Source organism: Callorhinus ursinus, unplaced genomic scaffold (assembly GCF_003265705.2).
Source record: "Callorhinus ursinus isolate GAN/ISIS: 27379988/994484 unplaced genomic scaffold, GSC_fseal_2.0 scaffold8, whole genome shotgun sequence".
Lineage (NCBI taxonomy): Eukaryota > Metazoa > Chordata > Mammalia > Carnivora > Otariidae > Callorhinus > Callorhinus ursinus.
In genome coordinates this window covers 14,329,876-14,346,088 of record NW_027397070.1, presented here as the reverse complement: position 1 = coordinate 14,346,088, position 16,213 = coordinate 14,329,876, and the positions used below count along the sequence as shown (strand labels likewise).

Sequence of the window (16,213 nt, the reverse complement as noted above, 5' to 3'; positions counted from 1 at the left end):
TATTTGATAGAGAGAGACACAGCGAGAGAGGGAACACAAGCAGGGGGAGTGGGAGAGGGAGAAGCGGGCTTCCTGTAGAGCAGGGAGCCCGATGCGGGGCTTGATCTCAGGACCCTGGGATCATGACCTGAGCCAAAGGCAGATGCTTAACGACTGAGCCACCCAGGCGCCCCTGACCCATGTTTTTTATGTTCCTTTTTCTCTCCTTTATTTTCCTCTTTCATATTATCAATACATTCTATTATACCACTAACCCCCTCTATTAGTTCCTAACTATATATATTTTTAACATTCTTTTCATGATTTTCTTAGGAATTCTAACTTGTTTTCCTGACTTTTAACCAATATGAAGTTAATTTTAGCACTTCTCCAGTAATGCTTGAAACATATTAAGTCCATTACACACTTCCAGGCATTAGGGTGATTTTTTTGCCATGGATTTTAATTACACATACATTTTAATCTCAGAAGACATTATCGATATAGTTTTGAGTAGGCTACATTAAGTCGAAATTTTAGTATTTGTCAATACATTTATCTTTCTGGTTGCTCTTCATTCCTTCCTACATTTCTGTGTTTATTATTACTTTCCCTTTGACTGAAGAACTACATTTACTATTTCTTTGCATGCACATATGCAAGTTATTAATTCTCTGTTTTGGTGTGCAATGTGTTTATATAATTCCACATTGGCAATTTTTCCCCCAGAGGTTTAACAATGTCATTCTACTCTCTTCCGGCTTCCTTTATTTCTTTTGAAAATGCAGCAATAGTTTTATTGTTGTTCTGTGAAAAACCTTTTGTCCTAGGCCTGCTTTTAAGATTTTTCTCCTTATCTCTGATAAAAGTTTATCACTTTTATTATGTTGTGTTTATGTTAGGTTTTGTTTATTTATCCTGCTTGGAGTTCTTAAAACTTTCTGAATTTGTAGTTTGCAAGTCTTCCATCAGTTTTGGAAAAATCTTGGCTGTTATCTCTTCAATTATTGATTCTGTCCCATTGTCTTCCTCATCTCCTTCAAGGGCTCCAATTACACATGTATTGGACTATTTACATTCCACCTGTCTTCTCAGCTATAGTTTCTTTTTTCCCCCTCCCAAATTCCTTTTTATTTGTGTTTCAATTTGAAAATTTACTGTCAACCTGTTATCTAGTTTACCAATCCTATCATCTACTGCTAAACCCACTTTAATAAATTAGTAATTTTAGATATTGTGTTCTGTTTTGGGATTTCCATTTGATTCTTTATAATTATAGAGATTCTTTTTTGTGGGTGAAATGATTAATCTTCTTATCCATTTTCTTCTTCATGTCTACTGCCTTTTTGAATATTTTAACCATAACTATTACAAAGTACTTGCCATTCAACTCCAACATTTGGATTAACTTTGAATTGGTTTATATAATGTGTGTTTTTCTTCGTTTTGGTTATGGGGTCTTATCTTTTTCTGTGCTTAATAATTTTCAACTGAATGCCTACCATTATATGTAAAATAATGGTAGAGATGTCACATATTATTTATTCTGATGATTCAGGTTTGCCTATGCCAGGCAGATGGAATAGGGCTAATCACTTCAACTTAAACAAGAACTGTTCAGTGTAGCTCCCAATTTGTTGGCTCTGGTTCTCATAAAACAGCTGTAAAGTTCATCCTGCTTTTCAGAAACTTTCTATTTATGTTTTTAATCTCTTAACTTGTGCAGCCCCAGATGTCCTAAAGGTACTACTGGACGTATGCTTGATGCCCCCTCCTCTCAATATCACCACAAAAAATCTGCTGGTTTTCCTATAGTCTAGCAATGACCCTCCATGAGTAAAGAGCTGGAATTTTCAGATTTCTGCCTGTAGATAACAAGTGTCTACAGGGTAAAAGAGGCTGCAAAAATGAGCTCTCCTGGTTTTTAACTTCCACTGTCTTGGACACTCCAGTTCTCATTGCCCCAACAGCTCTCTGGTGCCTTTAAATAAATGATTTTTCTTAGTTGTTTAAAACAGATGGGTATCGGTGTGTGAATAAAGGATTCTGAAGAATAAAGGTCAAGGCTCAGAAGACAAGACATAGAATACAGACCATAAAAATAGATGGGAAAAGGATAAAGACCTAGATTACTAGACTGTCAAAGAATCAAGTTTAAAAAAACACATATATATTCATGTGTTTTCACATTATATTCACATTATATTCAAAACACATATAAACCATGTGATTAGCCACATGCATGTATATACATAAATATGTGAATGTATATATACACACACATTCATATGTTAAATTTGGGATTATCTTTCTTTCTTTAAGAGATAAATAAAAACTAAAATCGGTTTTACTACATGCTACCATAAATGTTTTTAGTCATATGTTACTACAGTGGAATCCTGTTTTTTGTTTTACTACCCTTCATTCTTTCTTCGTTCTTTTGGTAAAATAATATTCCTTTTTTTAACATTTGAAAAAAGTTTTTATTTAAATTCCAGTTTTCTTCCCAAGTTTTTATTTAAATTCCAGTTAGTTAACATACAGTGTAATATTAGTTTCAGGTGTAGAATTTAGTCATTCCTCATTTACACACAACACCCAGTGCTCATCACAAGTGCTCTTTAATATGAATTACCCATTTAACCCATCCCCCAGCCATCTCCCCTCCAGGAACCCTCAGTTTGTTCTCCATAGTTAAGAGTCTGTTTTATGGTTTGTCTCTTTTTTTAAACCCCTATGTTCATTTGTATGTTTCTTAAAATTCCACATATGAGTGAAATCATATAGTATTTGTTTTTTTCTGACTGATTTATTACACATAGTGGTAAAATAGTATTTCAAATATCTTTTGGAAAATCATCTGTACTAGTCCAGGTTCTCCAGAGAAGCAGAACCAATAGCGTCTAAGAAGTCCCACAATCTGCCATCTGCAAATTGGACACCCAGAAAAGCTGATGGTGTAGTTCACTCTGAGCCTAAAGGGCTGGGAACCAGGGGAGTCAATGTTGTAAGTCCCAGCCTGAGTCTGAAGGCGTAAGACCTAGGGGAGCTAATAGTGTAAATCCCAGTCCAAGTTGGGGAGAAGACTGATATCTTAGCTCAAATAGTTAGGCAGAGAAGGAATGAATTCTCCCTTTCTGCCTTTTGTTCTATTCAGGATCTCAGTGGATTGGATGATGCTCCCCCACACTGGGGAGGGCAATCTGCTTACTGAGCTCACAAATTCGTATGTTAATCTCATCTGAAAACACTTGCACAGATGCATCCAGACATACTGTTTAGCCAAATATCTGGGTAGCATGTGATTTACTCAAACTGACACATAAAATTAAGCATCACACCATCCTTCCCCACTCACAAACTAACTTTAGGGACAGACCTAGATTGTCCTAAGGCAGTCAGTATATTGCATTCCTTTGGCCACATCAATTATTTCAGAAATAAGTGAATAAGCACATGACCCCTATAGTCCAACCCAAGTTAACAAGACCCAATTCTAGAATTTATCTTTTTGGTAATTTGTTTCTTCCTCTAGAATTCAATTGGGACATATAAAGGCTGAAATTTCTACCTCTATATAACTTGAAAATTAGGCCAATACATAGAAGCAAACAAAAATCCAGAAATAGAACAAAACCTTACAAGAGATGAACTACATACACACAACAGGATGAATCTCAAAATCATCATGCTGAAATAAGCCAGACATAGAATACATATTGTATGATTCTATTAATATAACATTCTAGAAAATACTAATAAATTTATAGTGACAAAAAGCAGATTAGGGGTTACTGGGACCAGTGGTGGAGAGATGGATAGATTGGAAAAGAGAACAATTTTTGGTTGGGATGAGTGAAATGCTCTTTATCTTCATTACTGTGTGGAAACATAACTATCAAAATGCACTGGACTGTATAACTTTGATGGATGCGATTTACTGTATATAAATTATACCTCAATAAAGTTGACTGAAATAAAAGTTAACAAATAAATAAAAAGTAATCTCTGGAAGTTAGCCCTATCCTTGGTCTTTCAGTTATGTGAGTAATAAGTTTTATTTTTGTTTAAGCAATTTGGAGTGTGGTTCTCTTTCCCTTGAAACAAGGAAACCCCACCTGATACAATTATGTTAGATTTACAAATTTTACTATGGTAAGCAAATGTATTAATACAGTTTTGAAAGACAGTCAATAATGGTTGAACAAAAAGACTTACAGGTGCTTAACAACTCACCTTTCCTTTAAATAAAAAACATGATTCTTCAATAATGCTAATTAACTCGTTTTATTTTTATTCCTTTCTAAGAGGAGAGTCCAACATTTCTTAAAGTATTACACTGCTTAGGAACTGTTACTTAATAATTTTCCTGATCACTGATTTAGTATTTTTTCTGTTCATACTTACTTATAATTGGACATAAAATAATATATAATTCTTCAAGTTACATTTTCATACATTTGCATAGTTACAAGCCACATCTTCCACTTTCTCTCTTCTTGGTTCAGTTATCTTAATTTCTAAAATATCTTTCGGATCTTAAAATTTCTGCATTTCCCCTTTAAAATTACATTGGAAAATATTAGTTTTAGAGAAATATAAATTTTAAAACACCCAATACTTTAGAATAAAATAAATACATTCCAAACACAAGACTGATAGTTCAAGATTCAAGAAACACAGTGTATATGTATTGAGAACCATGGCCTTGTAACTAGGGAAGTTGAAAGTGTGCTTGAGTCACATACACACATTAAATTTTGATTAAGGAAATAAAAATCTTTCATAACACACAACTATACATGATTTATGCTGAAACTCAGGTCACAGACATATACTACTATCTAAAGACAATTGCCCCCAGGACAAAATCAACACACCCAATAGAAATCCTATATCAAGTTTCATGATTTAAGTTATGCAATTTGAGAATTTCTGGAAACAAATGTACTAACAACACTAAGAATATCTTTTCTCCCTTTTACTTCCTCATTAGTAGTCAGAGAAAATGAAAATAGAAGGCTTTAAATAAGTCTTTATCTCAGTAGTTCCATCTGACCAAAACTGTTTTTCTGATGTATGTTAAACTATATATAATATAGTATTATTATAAATCCTTGTATAAATATTTTAGTTATCTGTCATATAATTTATGTCACTTGAAATAATTTTACTGCTTGGGGCGCTTGTGTGGTACAGCTGGTTAAGCGTTGGACTCTTGGTTTCCACTCAGGTCCCGTGATCTCAGGGTCATGAGAATGAGCCCTGTGTTGGCTCCCCACTCAGTGTAGAGTGGAGACCGCTTAAGACTCTCTCTCTCTCTTCCTCCGCCCCCCCACCTCATTCTCTCTCTCAAATAAATCTTTAAAAAAATAATTTAACTGCTTTTCCTATGTTTAAAACATGGTTTTTTCCTAAATGCTTTCATATTTTAAAACTCAATTATTACAGCTATTTTCCGCATGTTTTCATTATCTTCCAGGTGATACATATTATTATATATAATTCCTGTAGCTGAGCATTATCCACCTAGATGGAGGCATACATCAAAATGATTCAGTTTTTGGGAGACGAACCATGAGAGACTATGGACTCTGAGAAACAAACTGAGGGTTCTAGAGGGGAGGGGGGTGGGAGGATGGGTTAGCCTGGTGATGGGTATTAAAGAGGGCACATATTGCATGGAGCACAGGGTGTTATAGGCAAACAATGAATCATGGAACGCTATTATCAAAAACTAATGAACACATAGATCAATGGAACAGAATAGAGAGCCCAGAAGTGGACCCTCAACTCTATGGTCAACTAATCTTTGACAAAGCAGGAAAGAATGTCCAATGGAAAAAAGACAGTCTCTTCAACTAATGGTGTTGGGAATATTGGACAGCCACATGCAGAAGAATGAAACTGGACCATTTCCTTACAACACACACAAAAATAGACTCAAAATGGTTGAAAGACCTAAATGTGAGACAGGAGTCCATCAAAATCCTAAAGGAGAACACAGGCAGCAACCTCTTCGACCTCAGCCACAGCAACTTCTTCCTAGAAATGGCGCCAAAGGCAAGGGAAACAAGGGCAAAAATGAACTACTGGGACTTCATCAAGATTAAAAGGTTTTGCACAGCAAAAGAAGTCAAGAAAACCAAAAGACAACTGACAGAATGGGAGAAGATATTTGCAAATGACATATCAGATAAAGGGCTAGTATCCAAAATCTATAAAGAACTTATCAAACTCAACACCCAAAGAACAAATAATCCAATCAAGAAATGGGCAGAAGACATGAACAGACATTTTTCCAAAGAAGACATCCAAATGGCCAACAGACACATGAAAAAGTGCTTGACGTCGCTCGGCATCAGGGAAATCCAAATCAAAACCTCAATGAGATACCACCTCACGCCAGTCAGAATGGCTAAAATTAACAAGTCAGGAAACAACAGATGTTGGCGGGGATGCGGAGAAAGGGGAACCCTCTACACTGTTGGTGGGAATGCAAGCTGGTGCAGCCACTATGGAAAATAGTATGGAGGTTCCTCAAACAGTTGAAAATAGAGCTACCATACGATCCAGCAATTGCACTACTGGGTATTTATCCCAAAGATACAAATGTAGGGATCCGAAGGGGTATGTGCGCCCCGATGTTTATAGCAGCAATGTCCACAATAGCCAAACTATGGAAAGACCCAAGATGTCCATCGACAGATGAATGGATAAAGAAGATGTGGTATATATACACAACGGAATATTATTTAGCCCTCAAAAGGAATGAGATCTTGCCATTTGCAATGACGTGGATGGAACTGGAGGGTGTTATGCTGAGCGAAATAAGTCAATCAGAGAAAGACATGTATCATATGACCTCATTGATATGAGGAATTCTTAATCTCAGGAAACAAACTGAGGGTTGCTGGAGTGGGCGTTGGGTGGGAGGGATGGGGTGGCTGGGTGATAGACATTGGGGAGGGTATGTGCTATGGTGAGTACTGTGAATTGTGTAAGACTGTTGAATCATAGACCTGTACCTCTGAAACAAATAATGCAATATATACTAAGGAAAAAAAGAAGAAGATAGCAGGAGGCGAAGAATGAAGGGGGGGAATCAGAGGGGGAGATGAACCATGAGAGACGATGGACTCTGAAAAACAAACTGAGCGTTCTAGAAGGGAGGAGGGTGGGAGGATGGGTTAGCCTGGTGATGGGTATTAAAGAGGGCACGTTCTGCATGGAGCACTGGGTGTTATGCACAAACAATGAATCATGGAACACTACATCAAAAACTAATGATGTAATGTATGGTGATTAACATAACAAATTTTTTAAAAAAGAAAAAGAAAACTACGGGGAAAAATAGAATAAAAAACTAATGATGTAATGTATGGTGACTAACATAATAAAATAAAACTAAAAAAATGATTCAGTTTTTGAGTTGAATATAATTTTTTACAGCTTTTATGTAATAATATTAGTTGACTTTATCTTTCAATAATATCATAGGTATATAGTGAATTCTTTCTATCTAGAAAAATGAGATAATTATCAATTTTATTTCAAATCCACTGAGATGATGGTATTAAGACACTGACATATGTTTGGTCATTATAAGATATGACATACATTATTAAAATACTATGTATATTTAAAGCTGATAAAAATCAATTACTTTTTTTAGATATTATTTATTTATTAGAGAGAGAACACGTGTGCATGACAGTGAGAGAGAGAGAGAGAGAGAGAGAGCAGGAGCAGGGGCAGGGGGAGAGAGAGAAGCAGACTTCCCACTCAGCAGGAGGCCCAATGTGGGGGCTTGATCCCAGGACCCTGGGATCATGACCTGAGCCAAAGGCAGACCCTTAACCAACTGAGCCACCCAGGTGCCCCTCAATTACTGCCTTATAAAGTTATTCAATTCCTAACATGGTAATTTGTACTAAGCACTTAATATTTTGACTCAGTGATTCTCTGTGATTTATCAGGTTAACAACTATCTAAACAACTACCTAAAGAATTAACACTTTCTAAAGAAAGTAAGACCTAGAATAGGGGTTTTTAACCTGGGGCACATTGATGGGCATGGGAGGGGAATAAACTCCTTGAAATTATATGCAAATTTCTGTGTATGTGTGTTTTCCTAGGGAGAACATTCAAAATTAGCACTGGCTTCTCCAAAGGACTTAATTACACAAATAGTTAATATAACTAGTTATATGGAGAAATAACACCAATCTCGTAACAAAAAATGAAATTATTCCTTCTACATATCAAACAGGCTTGACATTAACTATAATCTCATGGAAATGTCCTGCTACTATACTATAATTAAGAATTTGTAAAAAAAAAAAAAAAACGCATCACAGAATATATGACATTTGGCTTCTATCTACTGTAACAAACAAGAAGTGTGAAAACAAAAAAAAAATCCAAACAAATTTGCAAAAAATAAATATTATTAAACTAAACTGCCATACCTAGGAATATCTCAATTCTGAGAATAAAGTTTATATAATGTGTAGGTGTCATTTGAATATGATGAGATAATAAGAAATGTACTAAATGATTACTTAAAAATCACGTCTATAAATTGGAAACACTGAGCATTAAGTAATGATAGGTAAGTTGAAACATCAACCTATACTGAAATCACTAAAGATATAACCTAACCTAAAGAGGAAATCACATTTGTTGATTTACAAAAAATGTTTCAAAAACTAAACCCTCTAAAGCAAAACATATAAACAAAAATTGAGAAATACCTACTAGTGGATAATAAATTAACAAAATAATATAATAATTATGTTAGGCCAAATTCATTTCTCTCCAAAAAAGTATTTGAATTTTCATTTTTTCACTGGCTTCAAATTATGAATGAAAATACATTTGTACAAAGTTAAAAAGTTACCTGTTTTCATTCAGCTTTTTCTAGTTAGTGAACAACAAGAAAAATCTATACAAATAAATGCCTTTGTTACATTATAATCTATAAATTATATAAATCATGTATTATCTAATGCACACATGTAAGTATATAAAGAGATAAAATGTATAAGACAAGTAAATGCTTGCAATAGAAAATTGAAGTACACGGTTTAGTTTTTCCATGTATTATTAAAAAAAAAAAAAAACCCAGCCATCATGAAGGCCTGTGCCATTCTTAGGCCACTTTCAGGCAGATTCTGAAAAGCTGGAAAGTAAACACAGGTGTTTTAAAACTAGAGCTGCTGTCAGGGACAACCACAAACACCCTTAACTCTGATGTTGCAACGCCTCTTTCACGCCCTCTGTTTTTTAAAGCAATGTCAAAAAAGAAAATGCCAAATGTTTCACCTTTCAACACCTCAAAATAAGTAAGAGCTTAAAGTATTGTTTCACAAATATCTAACAATTAGATATTTTTTCACTACTTTTAAGTGTAACCAATTAAATATTGATTACACAAAATAGAAAGCAGAATTTCTTAAAGAATTAGCACCACCTCCAACCTTACAACCCCTCTTCTACCATGTTTAATGGCAGTTTCTCTAGTTTCTGAGAGTAAAATCTTGCGTTTGACCACATTTAGATAGTTCATTCTATATATACATTTCACAGAAAGTATCTGATCTGTTCCTCTAAGGTTTAACACATAAATCAGAAATGAATAAGAATCTTTTTTTTTTTAAGTAGTTAAATACCTTTGGTGACCATGCAAGAAAAGATTTAGACTTAGAAAAATTCAAAGCTTGAAAATATGTAATTCTCCCTTAGAAAACTGTCTTTTTTTTTTTTTAAGATTTTATTTATTTGACAGAGAGAGACACAGAGAGAGAGGGAACACAAGCAGAGGGAGTAGGAGAGGGGCAAGCAGGCTTCCCTCTGAGCAGGGAGCCCGATGTGGGGCTCCATCCCAGGACCCTGGGATCATGACCTGAGCCGAAGGCAGACGCTCAAGGACTGAGCCACCCAGGCACCCCAGAAAACTGTGTCTTAATGGATACTTAAATAGGAGTAGAAATCATTTACAGAGAAAAACAAAAAGCAAAACAATTTCCAAAATGCTACAGACATGGTACTTATATTAAAAAACCGAATAAATTTTCTAATACTAAAATATCATTTAGTCCCTACAATTGTATAATACAGTCCCCCAAAGCAAGGATAACATTCATTAACAATTGATGAGCTACTACTTAACTAGTGAATATAAAAACCAAAGTGAATGAATTATTTACATTTTATCACAAGCATCAAGAAACAGGTGCTGTTAAGAGAATGGCCAAGTATCTATGAGGTTCCCAAATTAATCCTGGAGGTTATTTTGGGAGGTTTAGTCCTATCCTCAGATTTCCACATATAATTCCTTTGTTCAGTTCATGTAAGAACTGTTCCATAAAGTCATACTTGTGTATTTGACTATTCATAATAAAACACCAGGAGTTTCTCATTGCTCTAAGTTTTTTTTATAAAGAGAAATATCTGCCTTTAATAATAAGAAAGTGATAAAAATTAATGGGAGTAAAAATTAGGAGTAAATAACACTTTTTTAAAATCAGTATCTATCCTTTTTCAAAAATTTCTTCAGGTATTTTATAATGTTCTCTTGTATTATCTTTATTCAAAATGTAAAGAAACTAATATTAGAGCTGCATAACACTTGCTAATCAGAGGCAATCAACTGTAAATGAGAGAAAAGCAAATAAACTTTTCCATCTTGTTCAGATCCACCCATGCACTCCTTCATCTCACATGTGAAGGACATTATATAGAATAAGAGACGAAATAATAATGTTAAGTTGTGACATAAACCAACGAAGTAAGGAAATTTAGAATTAAGTTTGAGAGTTCCTAACCGAGTCCACTGTACTTTGGTATTACCACACGTATATGATACCTACAGGCACAAAGGAGCTAGGAAAGGGCAGCGTGTCAGCCTTAGAAGTTAATTTCCTTGCTTTTGTTGGTTTATATTACCATCTAATATTACGTAAACAATCCGTTTCTAGGCAATTTATTTTTTTCTCTGCCATGATGAGCTGAGCTCATTTGGACACCAAATATCTTTCAACATATAAAAATCCAGTTTAATAGCAACAGCAATGAAAGCTCATAAAAGAATGTCATTTAAAAATAAAATTTACAAAAATATATGATATATGAGAGGGGCGAGGGGTGGGGGGGAGGGGTTAGCCTGGTAATGGGTATTAAAGAGGGCACGTACTGCATGGAGCACTGGGTGTTATATGCAAACAATGAATCATGGAACACCACATCAAAAACTAATGATGTAATGTATGGTGATTAATATAACATAATAAAAAAATAAATGATATGTGATATTTGTTTAACTAGAAAGAACATTATTGCTCATATTTTATAATCTTTAAAATGTGAAGGTAATTAGCACAATAGAATTTATTAATAAACAAATTGTTTACCTCAGAATACTTAGGGTTTATTGGTAACCCTTACTTGGTCTTTCTAAAAATAAAGTGATTACCTGAAAACTTATGAATCTAGATAAAAACCATCATAAGTGACTAACACAAGTTGGATTCCAGGAATCAGAATATTAAGTGAATTTTTGGAAAGGCATCTCAGAGTTCAAGCTGATCACCACATAAAGGGGCAAAAATATAGTGGACAAATGTACTTTTCGATCACTGTGATCATGAGTGAATTTCATTATCCTCTTATTCTAGCAAAAACAAATAGTCATTCTAGTATTTAAAATGAATAATCTATGTAATAAATTCAATTTTAAAAACTGGCATTCTTAGTAATGACAGCAATGCTTACGTATCTTCAGTGTAATATGTACAAAAATGATTCTGAACTTAAAGTATCAAGTACTAAAAGGAAGTGAAGACTTCACTAAATAATCACAAACTACATATAATAGTGGAAACAGGATATTGGATTATATTGTAAACACTTCCATGGAATATATAAAACCACACTGTATGATTTTGTGAAATTAAAGAAGTAGAAATACAAGATAATATAAATGTCATTTGGAAACAGTTATGATTGTGCAAGGTTCAAAGTTAACATTTTCTAAAGAAAAGGTTACAAGTTATCAAAACTCCTAAAGCTGTACTCAGAGTTTTTTCAAGACTATGAAATATATTCTAAAATATATATTTAATATGACTGTGAGATAATAAAAATATTAGTGATATGCTTTTCGTATTGCATTTTAAATACTAAGCAATAAATAATAGGATCTTTTAAAATGTGTCTATGAGTCACTAGGCAAGAGTGATTTTTCAAGATGCTTTTTTTTTTTTTGTTTCAGTTAAAATTAAAATCCATGCTGTCTAATCCTTGGAGTCAATTTGTAATTAAGGGGATTTGATGAGAGACCAGGCACTGAATTAATGATAAAATTTAATATCTGTTTTAATGCATCAACATAACAGAAAAACTAACCAACACTGAACAACACAATAAAGTCATTTTGGTATAGAAGGCAAACTACAGCTATGTCAATTTGCGAATATTCATTTTCTTTAATAAAATGTACATGCTCAAGTTCTACAGATGCATTACTAAAAACTGTGTGTCTAGAAAAACACTCATGTCAAGTATGCTAGTAGAACAAGGATTTGCTTGGTACAGGAAACTACATTGTTTAATGTAGTTAATTTTACTGAGAATTTTATGTAATCTCTAATGAAGTATTTAACTGCTTTCCATCATCATGTCTCAAATCAGAAACACTTTTACTTGGTAGCCAAAGTACACTAACTGTAATTGATAATCGAAAGTTTGTTTTTTAAATATAAATTTTTAGCCTGGAAAGAACATGTAATTTTAAAAAAATCAATCAAAACAAATTTCAGAGTATTTTAAATAACCATCTGGATTTTTGCCCTATATTTTTCAAATTAGTATATTTTAGTATACTTCAATTCATAAGAGAATTTAACATGTCCAAATTATTCCAAATCACTATAAGGTACAAACTTGTGTAGAATCTGGCTACTGGAAACACTAAAAATGAAGAAGGAAACTTTCATTTGGCCAGCATTCCTTACATAGCTTCATCTAGCTTACCCCTAAAATACCAAGAAAGCACTTTAAAAAGACATAAAGCTGAAAATGCCACCAAAATACTAACATCAAGTCAGTACTGAAATCAAGTAAAAAAATGAAACAGAACTAAAATTAAAAGCACAGTGGGTAGAAAACAAATATATCATTTTCAGAAACAAAAAATCTAAAGGCCTAAAAAAGAGGTTGGGGAAATATTTTGTACCTATTTTATTTTCAAACACCAAGTCTATCTATGTCAGCAAGTTTTCAAATTCAGTGTAAGATTTTCCAATTCGGAATGCTTTGGGTTAGGCCCAGATTTATTATTTTGTTAACATTCTTTTGATAATTCTAATACATGCCTCTGTCAAGAACCGCTAACCTATACTCATTACCTAACAACCAGTCAAGTGGACCTTTATTGCTTTTAAAGCTACCCAGGGTATTGATTCCAACAATGTATCGTGAATAACTTCTCTTCTATGTCTTGGCACACTGTAATAGCAAAACTCAACAGGCCAGGAAAAAAGGGGAGGAGATACTGAGGTGAGAGCAGAAGGCAAAGGAGAAAGTAGGACTGAAGGTACTGTTCATGTGACACAGATAGGAAAGGCCAGGAGGAAATCCTGGGAGCACTGAGTTTCTCACAAATTCCATTTCTTTACAAATCAGTGCTTATTTTGATATTAAAACAATTTCATCCTACCATCCAAATACCTCTCTGGTTTGTTGATAGACAAGAGGACTGTGGCCAAACTGAAGATAGGATGAGTAGATACTATCTGGACAAAGGAGGTAGGGCAATAGGGGATGTAGGGCATTTCAGTCAAAGGAAATAACAGTTCCTAAGACAAGGAGATACAAAGATTTAAAAAGAGTTCCAAGATCTATCTAAAGCTAGCTCACATAAGGATAAATTGGCCTGGTGTGCTTAATATTCAGTCCCCTACTGAAAGTTTATGTCATCATTCAAGTATTCATTTTGATTTTTTTTGGCATATTACAAAATGTATAAGACAGGAGAGCATGCAATGTAATTTTTTTTTAAGATTTATTTATTTATTTATTTGAGAGAGAGAATGAGATAGAGAGAGAGAACATGAGAGGGGAGAGGGTCAGAGGGAGAAGCAGACTCCCTGCTGAACAGGAAGCCCGATGCGGGACTCGATCCCAGGATTCCAGGATCATGACCTGAGCCAAAGGCTCAACCAACGGAGCCACTCAGGCGCCTGAATGCAATGTAATTTTATATTTCTATAACTATGTATCAAATAAAATCTCACATTCCCAAAATAATATTATGAAATTTAAAATTAGAAAACCACTGGCATCCAATGTTAAGAGCAATTAAATGTAAGAATTCACAAGTATTGCTTTTGTGGTTTGCCACTGATAATCTCCACTGATAATGGTACGTTTCCCAAAGAAATTCAGTATTCCTTCCAGGTAAGAGGTTTGGTTCACAGTTATTTCATCTGAACCTCATCAGTTTTTATTGTGTCTTGATGAACTTACACAGGCTTTGGTGATTTGGCTATACCTGGTGCTGGAATCCACAGACCCACCCTTCAGCATAACTATGTCTTTCAGAGAGCCTGTAATGAATGCTGTCATGGCAATTCCCCATTTGGTATGCAAAGACTGTAGACCTGGTCTAGCTGCCCGTCTTGCGTGTTATAAGGAAAGGAACTCTCTCAAGGAAAAATGTATTGTGTGAAAAACAAAGTCTGGCATGGGAACAGAATGCTGTTAGGAATCAGCGCAGAATTTCTCTCCACTTCCTTTACTCTGAGTTTTGTGTTTTAATACAATGACTCTGACTTTTCCAACTGGCTACTTCATAACTTCAGATTGCACATGGCCTATAGCAGGCTACCTGGCCCTAAGTCTACCTCAGGATCATTTGGCTCAGCATTCAAAATTGGCCCGTTCCTTCTCAGTTTCCCAAGTCCAGTTTATTAAATTGTTATCTGACTTAGTAATCTTTTTGAGCCAGGACATACAGATTGCCACTAGCTAGCTTTAGGTTAGACAGCCACATATCAGACTTCTTATAAAAGGAGAATGACTGAGAAAATGTTTGCGATAATTTCCATTCTTTAAAATAAATCATCCTCAATGTTCCATTCATATTACATTCTAACCCTTGCACTTTTACTTCATAAATAAGCTCCTCAAAAAATAATTTATATTTTTTCCACTTTTACACGTTCCATTTACTCAGCAGTTTACTAGATTCAAGACCACCACCATAACCACTGAACTGAAACTGCAATGACAAAGCGACCACTGCCCTCCTAACTGCCAAATCAAATGGACACTTTGATCCTATTTGATTTCTCTGTAGCATTTGACACTGTGAACCACTCCCTTCATGGAGTTTTATTCTATTCTGAATTCTGTCATAACACAATCTCTTGGTCATCTTCTTATCTATTTCTTCTTGGTCTCCTCTGTGAACCACTTATTTCTGTGTACCAAGAGTCAAATGTTGGAAATCACTATTGTTCCATTTATCTCACTTCTTCTAAATCTGACCTCTGAGTATTCCCACACACTTCAATAATGTGAACTACAACTTGTATAAGATCTGGTATAATTCTCTCTCTTCTCAAACTAATTTCCTGCCACTATATTTCTCACTATGTCACTTATACACCAACTGACATATTGGTAAGTTACTCTACTTTTATTTAAAATACATTAATAGGGAGCCTGGGTGGCTCAGATGGTTAAGCCTTCGGCTCAGGTCATGATCCCAGGGTCCTGGGATCGAGTCCCGCATCAGGCTCTCTCCTCAGCGGGGAGCCTGCTTCTCCTTCTGCTTCTCTCTCTCTCTCTCTGTCTCTCATGAATAAATAAAATCTTAAAAAAAATAAAATAAAATACATTAATAACAATATAGAGGAAAAAAAAGGGCCTGGAATCACTGGCTTCCAGTGGTACATAACCATTCCAATTCAATTTAAACTTGTCAAGACCATAGTTAAAAGTAGAAATTATGCCATTCATTAAGCTAGTAACATTAGCATCAAAACTGACACAGCCAGAACAATCTTTAAAAACAAAAAGTGGGAATTTAGAGTCCAGAACTAAACTCTCATATATATGGTCAAATGACTTTTGAGGAGGGTGTCAAGACAATCCAATAGGGAAAGAATCAGGTTTTTTTGTTTTTTTTTTTTTCTTTCAGCAAATGATACAGAGTCAACTGGATATC

At 34.5% G+C, this 16,213-nt stretch overlaps 2 protein-coding genes across 9 annotated transcripts in view; one reads left to right on the top strand and one right to left on the bottom strand.

The window, feature by feature from the left end:
* Positions 1–5,549, top strand: part of FOXA1 (forkhead box A1) — a 185,202-nt gene extending 179,653 nt beyond the window's left edge. The window contains exon 5 of the mRNA XM_073895112.1: positions 5,462–5,549. Within this exon, the coding sequence (XP_073751213.1) occupies positions 5,462–5,484 (23 nt within the window). The 3' untranslated portion in view covers positions 5,485–5,549. The remainder of the gene's footprint in view (positions 1–5,461) is intronic.
* MIPOL1 (mirror-image polydactyly 1) overlaps positions 1–16,213 on the bottom strand; it is a 346,606-nt gene that overhangs the window by 172,578 nt on the left and 157,815 nt on the right. The window lies entirely within an intron of this gene.